The sequence below is a fragment of the Myxine glutinosa genome, chromosome 11 (genome assembly GCF_964187855.1).
Source record: "Myxine glutinosa chromosome 11, kmMyxGlut1.1, whole genome shotgun sequence".
Taxonomy (NCBI): domain Eukaryota; kingdom Metazoa; phylum Chordata; class Myxini; order Myxiniformes; family Myxinidae; genus Myxine; species Myxine glutinosa.
The window spans coordinates 27675298-27696116 of NC_136271.1; the positions used below are offsets into that span (position 1 = coordinate 27675298).

The following is a 20819-nucleotide window of genomic DNA, read 5'->3' on the forward strand; positions in this document are numbered from 1 at the left end:
TTGTTGATTCCCATTTGTTGGGATTCTAACCCAGGTGAGTGTGCAGACCTCCAGCATCCAGGTCTAGGTCATCCTCCTCGTTTTCGCCAATTTGAGAGTGAAGTGTTTGAATCGCAGCGAATTGGCGAACACAGCAATGGGATCGAGCTCGTGAAGACAAAACGATTTTCCAAACAGACACGTTTTGGTCTCGTACACGAGTTGTAGCAGAACGGGACTTTTGGTGCCAATAAGAGGAGCGGGACGTTGCGGGGTTCCCAAAAATAAAGAGGCCGCTTATAGGAAGCAGCAGGGAAGGCTCGCTCGCTATTCCGGGCGTGCACAGCCCGGTTTCGGAGAGCTCTCCTGCTTGTGTTTCTCTCATCAGACTTCTTGTGGGATTGTAACGAAGTGCAGTGATGCGAGAGCTCTCCAACTTACCAGGTGAGTTCGTTCAGGTTCATAGTATAAAGTAGGTGGACTGTGGGTAGTCATGCAGGTCCTGTTTGCTACTGACTCTGCACGTACTTTTAAATAAAGACACCTGCCAGGATTATTCTGACTCGGTGGAAGTTTGTGAATTCCTTTGGCACGAATGAGTTGATTTAAATGGAATGAGTTCTTCGCAAAGGCAATTTGTGTAACCCAAATGTGAATACCTGCCGCCTACCCGGTGTGCTCATTGTTGTCGGTTACATTTTAAACTAGAACGGCACTCAGTAGAAAGCATACCTCCGCCAGGTGAACAGTTTACGTTTTGTATATCAGAGTAGACCAGAAAATCACAACACAGAATCACATTTAATCAAAATCATCCGTCCACAACTTTCTGAGATATCCTGCTATATATCGTTTTTGGCCCTATCTCCCAATGGTGAAGAATCGCTTAAAAAATTATACTAGCCGGATCCGGATCTTCACCAAAATTGAATCGATTCTTCCTTGTCAAACACACAACCGGTCCACCAAGTTTCGTCCAAATAAATCCATAACTTTTTGAGATATTCTGCTATGTATCGTTTTGGCCCTATCTTCCAATGGTGAAGAATCACTTAAGAAATTAAATAATTCTCATATCCGAATCCATTTTCAGATCTTCACCAAAATTGAATCGAGTCGCCCTTCTCATACCCCCAACTGGTCCACCAAGTTTCGTCCAAATCCGTCCACAACTTTTTGAGATATCTTGCTAGGTATTGGTTTGGCCCCATCTCCCAATGGTGCAGAATCACGTCAAAAACTCTAGCAGTCGGATCCGAATCCGGATCCTCACCAAAATCTAATCATTTCGTCCGTGTCACATACGCTACATCTCTGTCAAATTTCGTCCAAATCCGTCCACAACTTTTTGAGATATCTTGCTAGGTATTGGTTTGGCCCGATCTCCCAATGGTGAAGAATCACGTCAAAAACTCTAGCAGTCGGATCCGAATCCGGATCCTCACTAAAATCTAATCATTTCGTCCGTGTCACATACGCTACATCTCTGTCAAATTTCGTCCAAATCCGTCGACAACTTTTTGAGATATTTTGTTCACAAACGGACAAACGGACAAACACAGGGGTTAAAAACAAAACCTCCATCCGCCTTTGGTGACGGAGGTAAAGATTGATTTGGTCGGTTCTCGCACGGCAATTGTTACGTACGTTTGCTGAGCAACAATTGTATGGCATTGTGTGCTTGAATAATATTGTTTATGCTGTGATTATGAAATGAACTGGGTTTGAAGTGAGGGTAGCCTCTCCTACCTTCACTTCAAAGCTCCTGATAATTCATGGCTGGTATAAAAATACTTTTGGAGTCATTCAGGAACTTTGTGATACGTATTTCATGATCGCAACGCTCTTTTGAATATAAAACGGGAGTAATATTCTAGTCGGTCACACTATCTCCTCCTAACCAGTTCAGAAATTCACCAAACATGGTAGTTGTGATCACCACATGGTAAAAAGGTACGACAGCAATGTCATTTATGGTCCCACCCCCTGAGGTCCTGAAGTTAGGTCAAAAGGTCAAGTACAAAAAAAATGCTATTTCTGACGCATTTTAAAAACATTTTTAATGAAACTTTTAAAGTACAATCAACATGGGGGGGGGGGGGATGCATGAGATATGTAACAATTATTTGGATTTGTCCCCCCCCCCCCCCCCCCTGGTTCATGCCCCAGGAGATGGGGACTTGGGGCTACAGCGATCAAAATAGAGGGTTTTCTTTCCTCAAAATTTGATATTGGGTCATTTCTGGTGGAACTTTTTGCCATCTTTCAACCTTGCTTTAGGTGTCATCACGGCATGTCATTTAGTTAGTTGGCATGTCATGGCATGTCATCTAGTTAGTTGGCATGTCATATAGTTACTTGGCATGTCATCTAGTTAGTTGGCATTTCATCTAGTTAGTTGGCATGTCATGGCATGTCATCTAGTTAGTTGGCATGTCATAGCATGCCATGTAGTTAGTTGGCATAGTTGGCATGTCATGGCATGTCGTCTAGTTAGTTGGCATGTCATGGCATGTCATCTAATTAGTTGGCATGTCATGGCATGTCATCTAGTTAGTTTTCATGTCATGGCATGTCATCTAGTTAGTTGGCATGTCATCTAGTTAGTTGGCATGTCATGGCATGTCATCTAGTTAGTTGGCATGTCATCTAGTTAGTTGGCATGCCATGGCATGTCATCTAGTTAGTTGACATTTCATCTAGTTAGTTGGCATGTCATGGCATGCCATCTAGTTATTTGGCATAGTTGGCATGTCATGGCATGTCATCGAGTTAGTTGGAATGTCATGGCATGTCATCGATTTAGTTGGCATAGCTGGCATGTCATCTAGTTAGTTGGCATGTCATGGCATGTCATCTAGTTAGTTGGCATTTCATCTAGCTAGTTGGAATTTCATCTAGTTAGTTGGCATTTCATGGCATGTCATCTAGTTAGTTGGCATGTCATGGCATGCCATCTAGTTAGTTGACATAGTTGGCATGTCATGGCATGTCGTCCAGTTAGTTGGCATGTCATTGCATATCATCTAATTAGTTGGCATGTCATCTAGTTAGTTGGCATGTCATGGCATGTCATCTAGTTAGTTGGCATGTCATGGCATGTCATCTAGTTAGTTGGCATGTCATATAGTTAGTTGGCATGTCATCTCGTTAGTTGCCATGTCATGGCATGTCATCTAGTTAGTTGACATTTCATCTCGTTAGTTGGCATGTCATGGCATGTCATCTAGTTATTTGGCATAGATGGCATGTCATGGCATGTCATCTAGTTAGTTGGCATGTCATGGCATGTCATCTATTTAGTTGGCATAGTTGGCATGTCATCTAGTTAGTTGGCATGTCATGGCATGTCATCTAGTTAGTTGGCATTTCATCTAGTTAGTTGGCATTTCATGGCATGTCATCTAGTTAGTTGGCATGTCATGGCATGTCATCTAGTTAGTTGGCATAGTTGGCATGTCATGGCATGTCGTCTAGTTAGTTGGCATGTCATGGCATATCATCTAATTAGTTGGCATGTCATGGCAAGTCGTCTAGTTAGTTGGCATGTCATGGCATATCATCTAATTAGTTGGCATGTCATGGCATGTCGTCTAGTTAGTTGGCATGTCATGGCATATCATCTATTTAGTTGGCATAGTTGGCATGTCATTTAGTTAGTTGGCATGTCATGGCATGTCATCTAATTAGTTGGCATGTCATGGCATGTCGTCTAGTTAGTTGGCATGTCATGGCATATCATCTATTTAGTTGGCATGCCATTTAGTTAGTTGGCATGTCATGGCATATCATCTAGTTAGTTGGCCTGTCATGGCATGTCATCTAGTTAGTTGGCATGTCATGGCATGTCATCTTGTTAGTTGGCATGTCATGGCATGTCATCTCGTTAGTTGGCACGTCATGGCATGTTATCGTGTTCATTTTGGGGCGAGTCGATCTATCCAAGTATTATGTCCACATATATTGATTCTTCTTCTTTTGTATGCAGCACAAGGCTGCGGTGTAGCATCATCTTACTATAATTCACCAAATGTCCGTCCATCCGTTCGAAGGTACCGCAAAAACGGCTCAACCGATCGCAACGATATTTGGGTGGGTATTCCTGGGACCCCTGGGAGGCTATATTGTTTTTCCAAGTTTTCCAATTTCCCAGTTTTCCCAAACACGATGGAATAATATTTACCGATATGAACAGTGATGTGGCTTTTGTTGAAATTCTACAAATACTGTTTATTCTACGTACCAGGAGGGACTGAAAAACAGGTGCAGCGGCCGCTTCCGTGTTGCAGATTCGGCGCACACTCTTCACACATAAACGTGCGACTGAGAAAGATGTGCAGCGGCCGCTTCCATTTTGCAGAATTCAATCTTTTTTCAAAATGGGCGCCATGTACTGTTTAGATTTTGATGATTTGCGTCTGATATGATTCAACGGATGTTTATATGAATCGTTTAAAATAAAAAAAGCCTTCAATTTCTGATATTTTCCCTTTTCATTTGGGCATCCCAATTGAAGCCCCGCCCATAGGGTGGGTACCGTTGCTCGTTGTTAGAATGGCGCAGCTGTGCCCCTGATGCAGTGCCCTCTCTAGGTTAGGGCAGGAATTTGGAATTTGTTCCTGGTGCTGGAAATATCTCGCCTACTCTTTGTGAAGGACACAATGGGATCTATAACGTCCATGAACGAATGCCGGCAGATGCTCCGCACGGTTTAACGTCCATCCGAGGGATGGCACACACATTGATGAACCACTCTGCCGGTGAAAGAGCAGGATGACAGTTTAGAGTTGCACCTTGGGGACGAGTGTGCGTACTCATTGGCCATCATGCCAGCCCACGTATGTTGATAAAGCCCTTAAAGCCCACCACAAGTTTGAATTGGGATAGTCCTTAAGCGTTGTGTATGGGTTACTCCATTCTCCCCAAAATTTGCTGGTTACTTCTAAAATGCCACGCCTAGACACACTCACATCCATCTACAAGCCAGACATTCACACTACTTCAACACACTCCAACATTTATATTTTCCAACATACAGTACAAGTATATATTGTATTTGGAAAATAGACAATTGTTTTACACTTTTGAAAACTTCTCCTAAGTTTTGGCATTTATTGGACTATTGAGGCCCTTGTTCATATAGTTTATTTTATACACCCAATATATATATATATATATATGGCAGTTGCATATAAACATGATAATTGTGAATGAAAATACTTGCATGACTTGCCTTCCTGAATAACCTTGAAAAACCTTTCTTTCTTCATTTAAAAAAATTAACAACTTTTTCTTTAAGGCTGGAGCACAGCACTGCTGCTGCTGCTTGAATTGGTTCTTTGGGTGGATGGGGCGTGGAGGAGACAAGCTGGCATGGATACTTGTGCTCGACGCAGCTGTTACCCAGCCACTGGAGATCTCCTCTTGGGACGAACTGATCGCCTGCACTCCTCCTCAACTTGCGGATTGCACTTTCCACAGAAGTATTGCATTGTGGGACATCTGTCGGTGCGTGTTTATATGTCGACGTTTGCTGTACTGCATTCATTGGCGGAGGTGATCCTTTCACCACTGTCTGTCTGTCTTGTTTATTTGTTTGTCTGGTTTGTCTGTGAACAGGATAACTCAAAAAGTTGTGCACGGATTTGGACAAAAGTTGGTGGAGAGTTTGCGTATGGGACAAGGAGGAAATAATTAGATTTTGGTGAAGATCCAGATATGGATTTGGATATTAGAATTATAAACGTGATTATTCTCCTTTGAGAAATGGAGCCAAAAACGATATATAACAATGGATGGATTCAGACGAACCTTGGTGGACAGGTTGGGTGTGTGACAAGGTAGAATTGATCCGATTTTGGTAAAAATCTTGATTTAAAAAAAATGGATCTGGATACGAGAATTAAAAAAATCAATTTTTTTACGCAGACATCACCATTGAGAGATGTGTACAAAAACGATATAAAACATGGTGTTTAAAAAAAGTTGCGGACGACTTGTAACAAAACAAGGTGAATGAGTTTGTTAGACGACAAGAACAAGCGGATTAGATTTTGGTTCAGGTCCGGATCTACATCTGGCCTATCAGTGGGATAGAAAACGTAAAATGTTGAGTCTGGATTTTTTAAAAGTGATTTTACCTTCACCATTGAGTGACGGGGGCTAAAACTAATATATAGCATGATATTTGAAAAAAGTTATGGACGGCTTCAAATGAAACTTCGTGGATAGATTGGGTGTGTAACAAGGACAAATCGATTCGATTTTGGTGAAGATCTGAATCCTGATCTGGATACGAGAATTTTTATTAATATTGTAAGCGATTCTTCACAATTGAGAGATGGGGCCAAAAACGATACATAGCATATGATATCTCAAAAGGTTGTGCATGAGTTCTGACAAAACTCGGTGGATGATTTGGTTAATTTGGTTAATCCGTAGATCCATGTCACGGATCTACGGATGTGTAGATCCGCGACAAAAATTTAAACTTGATCCATTTTAAGTTCAGGTTGTAACACAACAAAATGTGAAAAAAACAAGGGGTGTGAATACTTTCTGAAGGCACTGTAGATTCCAGGGTGCTCAGAATAAAAGTAAGCTATTATGGGTGTTTCAATGCTTTTTATGTGCCTCCACCCCCAAAGGTGACTGAAGCATTATTTTTTAATAACCTGCAACAAGGAGAAATAAAGTATATGAGAGACAAATATTATAAAGACGTATGGTAGTGCTACATATAAATACGTAAATTATTTATATAACCCATTACAGAAACAAGCTTCCGATGGCAATAGTAAATATAGCAACTGACAAAAAATACCCCTAACCCTGAGCAATAGCTTACGTTTTCCTGGGCAACCCTGTGTGTATGTCCCTAACAACGATTTTAGTGCCCAGGATAGTTGACGAGCATCGTTTTATTTGCTGCCAAACCATATGCTTCCATGCTCTCGTGTTTCCTTTGTCAAGCACATTCTGCAAGGCTCTTGAGTAACGACATCACTTATTGCTGGTATAAAAAAATGTTTTCGTTGTACAGAGTCTATAGAGGGTTATAGGAGATAAATTGGTCATTGCAATCCCATCATGAGTTAAGCCTGAACATCAATAAAATATAGTTTGGTTGCCTCAACATTTCCAAAATAGTGCAAGATCAAATTTGTTGAGTTTCTTTTATTCTTTAACTTTTTTATATAACATTCTTGTACATTTTTTGCATCCAGAGGGACAGAGAAATTAACTTGAGAATGCATCAGCAAATCATCAACTTCCAAGCATGACAGTCACCATGCAATGGGATGTATTGCTCAGTATTGATATATCGTCCGTCTCTTGTAATGAAAATGCTTACAAAATGAATTTAACTTTTCCAATGTTCAACAGGATATAATTAATCCTTCAGGACCCATACTTTGAATATACAGGGTGTTCCAAAAATACCTGGACAACTTTGGTTGTTAATATATTGAGAACCACAAATGATATGATACCTTTTGGTTTGTATGATACAGAAACTCATAAAGTTTTCTTTATTTTCAGGTCTGGTGGTTTAATTTTAAAGAAATATGACGACTACTCAGGAGAAAGCTCAGTGCTTCATAATGGTTCTTCCACACGAGATCTGACATGCAAGTTCAGCGTAATTTCCGTTCAAGGTATGGAAGGAATCCGCCTCGCGGACTTGTATCAGAGAGTGCTACAAGGGGTTTAAGGAGACTGGTAGTTGCTAGAAACAGAAAAGTACCGCTCGACCAAGCACAAATGCAGCAAACGTTGCACGAGTGCGTGAATCATTTCAACAAAATCCCAGAAAACAAATATGACACACATCAAGAGAACTGGGACTACCAACCACCGCTGTACACAGGATTTTGTATAAAAGAATGAAGGTTTCTGCCTATAAGGTGCAGGTTCTGCAGGAACTCAAACCAAATGATGGACCCAAACACAAGGCGTTTACCTTGGAAATGCTGTCGCATATAGAATGATGAAGACTACCTGAAAAAGGTCATGTTTACAAAGGAAGCTCGCTTTTACGTATTGGGGAAGGTCAATCGGCACAATGTGAGGATCTGGGCTCTTAAAACCCCCACGTGTTCATTGAACATATACATGACAGTCCAAAGGTCAATGTGTGCTGTGGCCTTCCCCATGACCGCTTGGTTGGTTCGTTTTTCTTTGCGGAGGATACAGTGACCAACAATTTACATGAATATATTGGAAGACTGAAGACCTGCAACCCGATATCATTTTTAAACAGGCCGGTGCTCCCTCTTCATTGGCCTTAGCCGTACTGAATTAAATATTTCCAGATCGCCGGACTGGCTGAGACGGACCAACTGCCTGGCCCCCACAATCACTAGACATAAACCCCCCTTGATTTCTTTCAGTGGGGGGTTGTCAACTATGTTGTGCCAAACCTGCAGGATCTTCGTTCTCGGATCACAGCTGCATGCGCACTGGTGGACGCATACATGCTGAGCCGAACATGGCAAGATCTCGTGTACCTCCTTGATGTCCTGCCTGTGACAAACGCAGCTCACATTAAAGTGTATTGATGGTGCACACAAAACTTTGAGTTTTTCTATCATATAAACCAAAAGGTATCGTGTCATTTGTGGTTCTAAATATATTAACAACCAAAGTAGTCCAGGTCTATTTGAAACTGTGTATTTTGACTTAAACATCTCGATGTCTGATATAATTGACACACTTCTCGTTGAATACTTTATATAACATCCACAGCTTCAAAAATCAGCATTACCGTTGTTTTTGATTCAGAACTTAATACATCCTTTCAAATCAGAAGATAAAAAGAATTGGCATTGACAAAATTATTGACACCGTATACTTAATATTTGGTAGCACAACCTTTGGACAAAATAACTGCAGCCAAGCGGTTCCTCTAGCCATGAATGAGCTTCCTCCACCTCTCTACCTTCAGTTTGACCCACCCTTCTTGTGCAAACTGCTCCAGTTCTCCAAGATTTGAAGAGTGCCTTCTCCCAACTGCTGTGTTCAGATCTCCCCACAGGTGTTCATTGGGATTTAGATCTGGACTCATTGCTGGCCACTTCAGAACAGTCCAACGTTTTGTCTTGAACCATTCCTGGGTGCTTTTTGAAGTGTGTTTGGGGTCATTGTCCTGCTGCAAAACCCATGACCTTCGACGGAGACCAAGTTTTCTGACACTGGGTTGGACATTACGCTCCAAAATGCCTTGGTAATCTCCTGATTTGATGATGCCGTGCACATATTCAAGGCACCCAGTGCCAGAGGCAGCACAGCAACCCCAAAACATCACTGAACCTCCTCCATGTTTGACTGTAGGGAAGGTGTTATTTTATTTGAAGGTTTCATTTTGTTTTCTGTAAACATAGAGATGATGTACTATACGAAAAAGCTCTAATTTGGTCTCATCTGTCCACAGGACATTCTCCCAGAAGGATTTTGTCTTGTTCAGGGGTGTTTGGGCAAACTCCAGTCAGGCTTTCTTATGCCTCTCTCTCAGCAGTGGGCACTACTGTATTTAAGGCCTGGCCTCAATGTGAATTATATAGTCCGTGACTGCAGCCTTCATCATAAAAAACTACTACTACTTCAACTACTACTACTACTACTCCATATGCCCAGATAATGGGGCATGGTGACACCCCTACTTGGGCGGTTGACCTTTTTACACCTCGTTCCCTTCAGACAGGTAGGTTAGGGCAAGAGTTTGGATTTTTTTTTTTTTTTTGGCCAGGGTGCCAGCCATAGCCAACCTACTCTTACTGAAGGACATTGTGGGATCTTTAATGTCCACTAACTAATGCTGACAGACAGGATGCCCGCTTAACGTCCATCTGAGGGATGGCACACAAATCAATGAGTCACTTTGCCTGTGAAATACAAAGGATGACAGTTTATAGCTGGGCTGATATTATAAGTGTCTTACTATAATTCACCAAATGTCTGTCTGTCTGTCCGTCACAGACAGACAGACAGACAGACAGACAGACGGACGGACGGACCGTCTGTCTGTCTGTCTGTCCATCCATCCGTCCATTCCCAGGTACCGCAAAAACGGCTGAACCGATCGCAACGAAATTTTGGGTGGGTAATCCTGGGACCCCCTGGAGTAAAATAGGCTGTATTGTTTTTCCAATTTCAGCTTTGGTCTCCAGCATTTTCAGGTTTGGACTCCCGCCTAACGTTATTGTCCCGGGTACCGCACAAACGGCTGCACCGATCGCAACGATGCACCTCCATGCCCGTGGGATTCACACGGGTGACCCCACTAGTACATATAATACAATCCTAAACATAACATAAAGATAACATAATCCAAAACATAAAGTACATATAAATTTGTTAATGCATTATTTTCATGTTCACATTATTTAGCAGTTTGATATTTTGATTTGCACAATTTTATCGCAAAGGCAGATGGCTTTTAAATATTGTGCAGACGATACTCAGACAATGTTTCATATACATCCAATAAATTTCCTGGTAATTTTCTAAAAACCCTTCTACACCACAAATTATTATAGAGCATCATCCATTTATCATTTATGCATGGGAAGTTATGTGGTACATTTAGAAAATAATGAGAAAAAGAAAAGAGAGGGGATGTGGAAAAATGTGTGGGAGGAGTGAGACAAGCAGGGAAACTGAAGCTGAAAGTGTATATATGAGTAAGGAGAGTTGATGTGGGATGGGCTAATTCTCGAATGTTTGGGGTATACAGGGTGTGGGTTTGGGGACGGTGGGGGGAAGGGTGCCAAAATCTGGTAATTCTTGTGTCCACAACAATTGGTCTCACTTTTGTAGTATCTCATGATCAGTAGCTTATAGTCATCATTAACATTATCCTCCTCATCATCATAATATAAGTTTATCTGCTTTTTCTCATATTTTAGGCCTTTCGGGTGTTGTTTGAATGATTGCACATCTCCATTGGGCTCTTTCATTTGCATCTCCTTTCTGCAGACCTAATCTTTTCACAAGGTTTCCTTCCACACAATCCTGCCATGTTTTCTTTGGCGTGCCTCTAAACTTACTATTTCCATAATATGTCCAACTTTTGTCCGACTGGATGCGTAACCAAACCATCTAAGCCTTCTCTTTCTCAATTCTATCTTTCCGCTGCAATTTTTAGCATATAAATAAGATCTTCACTCCAGCATTAATCTTTCAATGGAATACCATATATCCGGCCATCTTAGCATCCTCATCTCTGTTCTTTCTATTCTTATTTTATCTTCCATCCTCGTGGCCTAAGTTTCACTACCATACAATAGCGCTGGCCATACACAGCATAAATACCCTTTTCTTTTTTTTTAGTATACAAGATCGAGGCTCGTGTAAGAGCTAACATCAATCACAAAAACAAACAAACGGACACAAAAAAAATACAATAAAGGGAGCGGGCGACAAGATGGGGAGAGAGAGGGAAGCACACAAGTACAACAGCAGATAACAGGGACAACGGAAGATCTGTGGGAGGGAGATGGCTTGGTGGGAGAAACTTGGGGGAGGGGAGAACTGTCTTTGAACCCTTTTGCCGTTACTGCCCTAGATACAACATTGTTTGGTTAAATACCTCCGAACTCCTTCCATTTATTCCAAGCTACTTTTATTCTAGTCCTTGCAGCAATTACTGCTCCCCCACTGACATCAACATGCCTCATAAATAACAAAATATCTTCACCCTTTCATTTCCACTCCAAATCCCACATCTTCCTGCAATATGGTGTCATCAATCTGATTCATTCCTTTTCAACATTCCTGACTTTTCAATGTAATAGCTGATTTATTCAAACTACTATTCATTCATTCACTCCACTACATTTATTGTGGCACCACCTTTCACAGAGCACTGAATAGAGTTTGCCCCAACACATTTGTCAAAGAGGACACTTAACCACTTTCCACTTTCCTTCTTTTCATTTTATTTGCCACTAGTACCATAAACTTGGTGTTATTCACATTTACTTTAAGTCATTTATTCTCCATTGCCTCCTTCCATCTGTGAAACATCATCTCCGCTTGTTGCTCTGTTGCAGATGTCAAGACTAAATCATCCGTATATTATAATTCCCAAGGAAATTCTACTCTAACCTCTTTTGTGAGTTCCTCCAACATGAGAATAAACAATACTGGTTTTAGTATGGATCCCTGATGTACTCCAACAGCCAATCCTCACATGAAAGGATTTTGTACATCCATCTTTTGTTCTCATTGCTGATACTTGGACTTTGATGCATTTACATTACTACTCGCACTAGCACCTTTTTCACTCCCGGCCTCCGAAGTGCCCATGCAACAACTATTATTGATATTTGATCATACGATTTTTCAAGATCTACAAATACATGATGCAATTTCCTCTTTTTTGCCATATATTTGTCTTTGATGTGTCACACAATGAAGATTGCATCAATTGTATATCGTCCTTTCACTAATCCCAAGTAGTTCCTATCTATCGTTGTGACCTCCCTCAATCTCTCTTGAATCACCTTTTCAAATATTTTCAACGCTTGTTCCATAAATATGATCCCTCTATAAGATGAGGGGAGTAATGACTCTCCCTTCATCTTATAGATAGGTACAATAATGCTACAAAACCAATCTTATGGTACCTCTATTTTTTAAACAATAGGCTTTACGGAGGTCGGTTCGTAAGTACGGGCGTTCGTAAGTCGGGCGTTCGTAACCCGGGGACTGCCTGTACTATATAATTTGCTTTCCAATCTTGAAAACTCTATTCCTTCCATCAAGTGCTTCGAGATACTTAATCAATTCTTCAAACTCTTCCTTCCTGGCTTTTGCTATTTCTCTCTAAACCCTTCTTTGCACGATTATATTCTACTCCGTCCTCTTGACTCATTATTTTCCACTTTTTACATGCACATTTCTTTGCTATTGCTACTAAACAGCTGTATTCCACAACCATGTACAGTATCTCATTCGTATTGCTATTCACCCATACTAACACCTCATCTATCATTAGCAACACTTTTACAGGCATCTCTCATTTCTCCCTAATAATTATCAGTCCTATTGGAAATTATGTCTTTTTATTTGTTACTTTTCTTGAAAGTCTTACCGAATATATTTGGCCCTCCAATTTCCAGACTTTTAATTTCAGAGTGTTTTTCTTCTTCTTCGACTTTCGTTCAGTAATAATTTTCAAGTCAGCTACACCTAACCTGTGCTGAGTCAGACCCTCCGCCCTTGGAATGACTTTAACATTAACTACTCTTTCTTCTGACCCTTACATACCTTTCACACTTCTTTATACTTTTTCACATTTCTCTTTATTCATTCTAATTCCTGCTTTTTCTTTATTTCTTTCTTTCTTTATCTATCTGTCAGGGAGAAGTGAATTCTTGCAGAATGTTTTTTAAATGAAAGGTTCACTTGGCTGTGCCTGGGTGGGTTTGAGGGTAGTGGAGTAGCGGCTGAAACCCGAATCCTATCCAGGTTCCTCCTGACGACTCCATCTTTTCTCTTTGTTTATTCGGGTTTCTTCTGATGACTCCAATGCAGTATTTGGTCTTCCTCTTAAGTATGTACTAGCACGAAGTCAGCCTGACTCTTTGATTCACCACTCCACAAACATCAAGTTACTGAATGCTCTAACCTCTTTCTATAATAAGTATCGAGTATATACAGACTTGGCATTTAATATGGAATATTTTTTTTGTGGGGGTGAACTTACTTTTCAAGATGTCTTCGAACCAAAAGTTCATTGGAATTATGTTGAAATTATTCTAGATTTTGTTAATGTCACCTTTAAAAGAAACAAAACCACATTTGACATTTCGAAACAAATAAATTGATCCTTGAAAGGGATGTAAACTGATATCGAACTCAATTCATGGACAGTACTGTGTTAAACTTCTGTACGTTTTCCAGAAGTATGTCTTTATTTTGCACATTAGCCAAATTTTTTTTAACAAAAACAAAACTCAAATTACGACTGGGATTACGGACCATAAAATTACAGTTCAGTACTTCGTGTAACCCCCACGAGCATTCAGGAGAGCACGTACACGTTGAGGCAATAAATGAGGCATGCTGTTCACGAGATTTGCCAAGGTTTGGACAGGAATCGCTTGCCATGCAGTGACAATAGCCTGCTGCAATTCACGCACAGAGATCGGCTGCTGGTCCAAGTGGTCGATTTGACGCGTTAATTCTGCCCACAAGTTCTCTATCGGATTCATATCCGGGGACATGGCAGGCCACTCCATATGCTCTACACCACGGTCAGCAAGAAAGTGTTGGATCATGCGAGCACGATGAGGCCGTGCATTGTCATCTTGGAAGACAAAGTTTCCTCGAAAGGCTGCACGAGCAAATGGAAGCAATGTTTCTTCCAGAATGGCCCTGTACTTGAACTGGTTCAGGTTTCCATTCAGAACAACCAGGTCAGTTTTGCCCCCTGCATGAAAAGCAGCCCAAACGGTCACCCCACCACCTCCAGCTTGGACTCTTGGCACTATACAATCTTTGTTGTAGGCTTCATGCACTTGTCTGCGCACTCGGAAGCGGCCATCTTGAGGATAGACCAGAAATCTAGACTCGTCACTGAAGATCACGTGATTCCAGTGTCCTGGCTGCCATAGACGGTGCTCTCTGGCCCACTGCAATCGGCGCTGGCGGTGTTGTCAGGTCAGGCGTGGCTTTCTCAGGGGACGCCTGGCACGATAGCCTGCTTGAACCAGTCGTTGGTTGACTAGCCTTCTGGATACAGGCACATTTGTCAGTTGCTGCCACTCAGCCCAAAGCCAATTAGCTGACTTGGTACGGCCATTGCGGACTAACCGGTGCAGCTGGTGATCATCCCTCCTTGGGGTTCTGCGGGGACGTCCTGGCCTCGGTATTGGAGTAGGGTCACCCCTCTGAGCATTTCGTTTCAGGATCTTTGACACCTGACCTTGAGTGATGCCATACTGCCGAGCAATAGCACACTGTTTCATGCCGTAATTTCTTAAAGCCACCACTCCATGACAAACAGCATTGTCGAGTTGACGGACCATCTCCAGAGGAAGTGGCAATAACTTTTGGAGACGTGCAGCAGTTGTTTTCCACTAATACAGAACGCAACAACCCTTGTATACCCGACTGTGAAGCCAATAATCAAATGCACCTGTCCGTACTGTCGAGGAAGTGTTGTGAGACTCAAGACTCCAATGATGTCACAGGTTTACAAAAGATCACAACTTTATTAACTGGTTGTTCACTTCATTCCAATACCAAATAACTACCGTTTAACCCAATGGACCAGGTAACTCTATCCGCATAGTCCCTCTTTCGTGGCTGATGTCTTCTCTGCAGCGCCGTACTCGTGGTACGCGTTCATTCCGTCGGGCAGGGCTTCTGAGGATGAGTGCTCATGAGTCAAGGAGATGTTCACTCTTTTATAGGCACCGCAGTATTAATCCTTCCTCCGCTAATCCTAATCCGATCTCCGCAAACGTTACTCGGTCGCCTCACTGGCACCAGCTCGCTCCCCTCCTGCTGCGAGTTCCATTTACCAAACAATAGGGGGGTGCTCCAGCCTGGGGCTGTGACCAGGTGGACAAGAGATTACCATGTTCGTGCACATTCCTGACATTCATTTACGAAATCGTCTATCTGCTTCGTTACCAGTCCCAATCAATGAGTTACCAGTCCCAATCAATGAGTTACATTTCCACAATTCCCTCATCTTTTTGTTTTTGTTTATATTAACCATTAATCTAAACATCAATATAAGTAAACAATCAATCACTGCAAGTAAACATCAATACAAGTATAAGTAAATAATCAATCACTGCAAGTAAACATCATTACAAGTATAAGTAAATAATCAATATCTACAAGTAAATATCAATACAAGTATTCAAACCATAACTTTGGTAATCAAATTCCCTTAGGCATACACCGTCATCCTGCAAGAATCACAAAACATTTCATTGGTCATTGACTCCTTCCATATTGTTCAATCTATTGCATTTGCATCACAAATATCTTTTCAAAACAACACTTCACCATCACCAAGATACAACAATTTCACTTCATTTTCAAGTTTTGTAAAGCATCTGCACCATCTGGCAAAAACGTTTGCCTCCACACAAATGTTGACTTTGTTTGAAAGGAAGGGCTGATCACTTGTGTTTGAATCCAGGAATGAAACATTTTCTCCTAATGTCTTCATAGCACCTGCACTACTTCGTGTAGGATTTCGCTGTTGTGGTAACATTGCGGAGTCATAGACTGACCCTGCTCTCCATGTAGCATTCTTGCCACTTTTTGCTGTAAACCATAGTAATTCCTGAACAAGGCCTTCACCCAGTTGTAGTCGACTTGCCTCCTCCCTCATTGTGAGTGGGCAGCAAGTATTGGTGTGACGTTGATTGGCCAGCAAGATGTGGAACAGGGATGCCGGATGCATCCACAATGATGTTGGGACCATGGTGTTCAGGTCATCCATGGTCCATACCAGGAGTGGCCCGCAGAATCGTGCACAGCTGTTGTGAAAAGGCACAGCCATTGGTTTGCAGCTCCATGCTGGCTCCCCGGAAGTTGGTGAAGTAATAACATATGTCCCCGCATTTCACAGAGGTTGCAGGTAAGGTGTCGTTGTCCTGCAACTTCTGATGTGATGAATGTTCCAAGCCTTCGAACAAGAGTAAGTGATCGCCTTTCTTTCATATGTTGCAGTGTGATCCAGGCAAATGGTCACATAAATTTCCTTGGTGAAGGTAAGCATCCATCTCCAAGTTACACGGGAGAATGTCTTCATCATTCTTTGAGAAAGAGGGTGTATGCCACGTTTAACTTCATTTTTTAGCCACAAATTTTCTTTCTCGAACTTCTTCCCAATTCCGTTAGCACCCCCTTCAAATGTGATCTCGTCTTATCCTTATGCTCAGTCACATCTGAATCTGCTTTCCACACACACTGAATCAGATAGGGTACATCTTACCATGAAATCAGCATAATCATGTATATCTTCCGATAGTTTCACATTCAACAATTTGTTGTTTTTCCTTAACACAAAAAAGTTATATTCATTTATATGCGTCACACAAATAATATTCAATCAGGTATGTATTTCACTACTAAACTAAGAATAGCATCCACAATTGCTTTCAGGTTAATATAGTTCAAAAATTAACTCATGCAGGTATTTTAGCACTACTCTAAGAAAATAAATTGTATATGATTACAATCACAAACGGGAATATCTAATTCCCAACAACAATTTTCCCAAACCAACAAATTAAGCATAATGTATTATTACCATAATTCCTCTCCACTTTTTCTTTTCCCTTTTTTTTTCCCCTAACAGTGTGTCACTCGTGGTGATATGAGTTCACTGATATTGTAATTGACACAACTCATAACATTGTCGTTATGCCATTATCTTAATTCTACTGTATTCATTTGCAACATCACTTGATTTAATCTTTTAATCTCAGTATTTATGTCGCCATAAAAGTCTTCCTTTTCTGGTTCCACATTTCTTTCCTCATTTGTCACTTCATGCGTTATCATCGTGTTGTTGGTTACCTTATTCAAACACACCGTCACTAAGGCTTTCAAGCAAGCCACCACTAAAACAATTGCCAATATAACTACTAAACCAACAAACAAGTCTGCTACTCCTTGTATATATTCATACCTATGACATAATTATATGTCGATGACATTCAACATTATATACCAAACTAACAAGCTTCCTAAAAGGTAAATAAAGAAAATCCCTTAATATGTAACATAAATCAGATTATTTGTCTTACCCTGATCCCCCTATCTCCCGGGGTTGAACTCAATCCCCTGATCATGAGTGTAGTTGTGATACATTTTTCACTCATGTTGTATTAATATCAGCAGGTAATTGTATGTCATGTAGGCAAATAAATGTCACTATCCCAAGTAGGAATATCACATGTTGAAAATGTAATGTTTATCAATGCAAGGGGTGTTAAAATGTAATTCAAATGACTGTAAATCACGACTATCATTTATCTGCCACTGAATGTTCTGCTGGGCTGCTAGGTGCAGCCTCATTTTCTGTGGGATCGTCCACCTTAGCCCCATGTGCTTGTTTGCAATGAGGGGCATGAATCCAACTTTCTATTTTGGGTCCATATTTTTTTCCCTATTCTTATCAATCTCCTATGGTTTATCATTTCGTTCCAAGATACCGCAACCAAAGGTTTTAACCAAAGCTCTACCAAACTATTTCCAATTTGAACAAAAAATGCCAGTGAAACAATGATTCGAAGAATTAACTTCAAGGGGTCAATAAATTTATTCTATAGCCAGATCTAATTTTCCCATCCAATAGTTTGCCTTGCCACATGTCATATTATAACACTTTAATAAACCTTCGAAAAATGTTTCCCATCTCAACAAATTTCCTTTTTACAAATAGCCATGTGTAACTTACGTATTTAACTACAATTTCCTCTCAATTTGTTTGGCCTAACTGGCCGCAAAAGTGGCTGCCAGCATGCAGTACCGTTTTTTATCTACCAAGGAAGTGCTCGTCCACACAAGACCTCTACCAAAATGTTGTTTGTAAAAACAAATCTGGGATTTCCGATTACATGGATGCACTCTCAGGACATTTTCAGGCTGCTGTTAACAATCCACTATGATAAATTAATTCCTTTACCCACAATCAAATAATTAGTACAAATTGAGGATATTATCCATCTGACATTCATTTATAGATTCATTATGTTGGATCTAATATATATATATATATTTTTTCCAATAATTTCGCACTGGTGTAAGGAAGAACAATAGCTCTCATAAGTCTTAGTAATATTGTAGTTAATTTACCCAGCATCGAAGAATTTATTTACTATCCATTCTCATCTGTTAACCAGTGACTTTGTTTGAACTCCAGAACTCAAAACTCACAATAGTTCAAACCAGCAAAATTTCCTTTACTATTTTCCCATATCATCTATGCCTTATACACATCCATACATACAGCCCAATTTATATTCTGATAAAATTCAAGTTTATATATATATAAAATCCGTGAGCAGAGTACTCTGGGAAGTCAGTGTAAGACCTCTCCAAAATTTGGCTAATTTTGTACTCCCACATTTTTTATGAAGCTCATATCCATAAATAGCTTTGATTCTCATATAAATTCTATCACAATGGAATCCCAAGATTACTTCCAATTTTTTACTATTAATGAATAGCTGCTCATAACTCAGCAAATCAAATCTTTATTCTCCATCTCCCTTGACAAAAGTGATAATTTTCATAATCAAATTATATTTCTATTTTTTATTTTATGAATTCTCTCGATATGCGATCCCATCCCCATGGAACTATCTATTTTTCAGACAAGGCACACTGTCGGTGTCAACAATCTTGTAAGATTGATACACAAAAACAAAAACACTGACACACAAAATACCCACACACACATGCATTATGCGTATTTGTTTGCGTTGGAACCCTTATTTACAGATCCGGATGGGTGTCAACTTTATTTCAATTTCTCAAAATTTGTCCTTCAATTTTATAAGCGCTAATACACAAATGGACCAAAAAGTTTATTCTTAGAAAACCCCTATGACGTCACATTGACATTACCCTTTCAGTTCCCACAATAATTTATCCAAATTTGACTACCCACCCATTTGTATGTCAGTCGACCACTGACCTATCAATCGTGTGGAACAATAGTCCGAAATTCCCACCTGATCATGATGTGACTCTTGTCACTTGGTTTGCCAAAAAAATTGCAAAGCAATTGTTCCAAACTTTGTAAATTTAAAATTTTGTGCCCAACATAAAAGATCCAATTTTGGCATTTGATCAATTAATTATCAATTTGCTTACAAGCAAAAGAAAAATGAATAATTCTTGCTCCGAAAACTTTTTAGACCCAAGAATCATCGACAGTTATTCATGTTTGTCCAGTAATCTAATTTGTTGAGGCCAATCGTCATTTGGGATTTGTCGCAATGAAGGCCTAATCATTGTCTGAGGTATCGGTCAGCACTGGTACCCTTGATCTTGGTTTACCCTATGAACTTGTCTTCCTTTTGGTATACGGACATCCTCTTTTCCAATGTCCCATCCGTCCACACTTGAAACACCGGTTTCTGTCGTTGCCTGGTCTGTGCACCTGTGCACTTGTATTGCTGGGCTGCATCTCTACATCCCTGAGTTGCCACTGCAATCTCTCGTTATCTCCTGAAACACGAACAAATTTTCTGTACCGTCCTTTTTGGGGAGACAACTGGAAATCAGATGGGACAACTGTCACTTTCATTCCTAATTTCGAGGGCAGTTGTGCATTTGTCTCCTCCACTGTATCCTGTATCCTTTTTATTTTAAGTTCTAGATCCGTTATCCGTTCTTGCTGTTCCCGTTCTCTGGATTCACCATCCCAAAGATGGAATGCAAGCCAGTCTACCATTAGATTCTGTCTCTTCCTGGCTTTCAATCTTTGTTCCAATCTTTCCAATCGACTTCGCTCAAATGTACCATCTCTTGGAAACTCCTCATCATGTCCCTTTGTCCACAAATACCAATTCTCGACCTGCCTTATAGCTTCGGCACCATAACGGTCGTACATATGATGTGTACAAGTACCTTTTTGTGGAATCTCTGGTTGTCCTTGTGTATTCTTGCAGGCTCCATTTCCCATTCTGCTTTTTATCAAAGTAGCGTTGGATGTGTTGTAGTTTGTTCCTCTAAAACTTCACTCGTACCTCCAGGAAGGATCTCTCCACCTGTTCAAACGGTGATTTCCAGAGAATCTCTCTCACCTGTGGCTTTTGCACAATCCAATCTCACAGATCAGTATTTGCAGATGA

At 40.6% G+C, this 20819-nt stretch overlaps 1 protein-coding gene across 2 annotated transcripts in view; it reads left to right on the forward strand.

The window, feature by feature from the left end:
* Positions 1 to 270: 270 nt before the first annotated feature.
* LOC137436520 (laminin subunit beta-2) overlaps positions 271 to 20819 on the forward strand; it is a 280979-nt gene continuing 260430 nt past the window's right edge. For both annotated transcript variants that reach the window (XM_068130380.2, XM_068130381.2), the window contains exons 1-2: positions 271 to 423; positions 5279 to 5487. In XM_068130380.2, coding sequence (XP_067986481.2) covers positions 399 to 423; positions 5279 to 5487 — 234 coding nt within the window. In that variant the 5' untranslated portion in view covers positions 271 to 398. The remainder of the gene's footprint in view (positions 424 to 5278; positions 5488 to 20819) is intronic.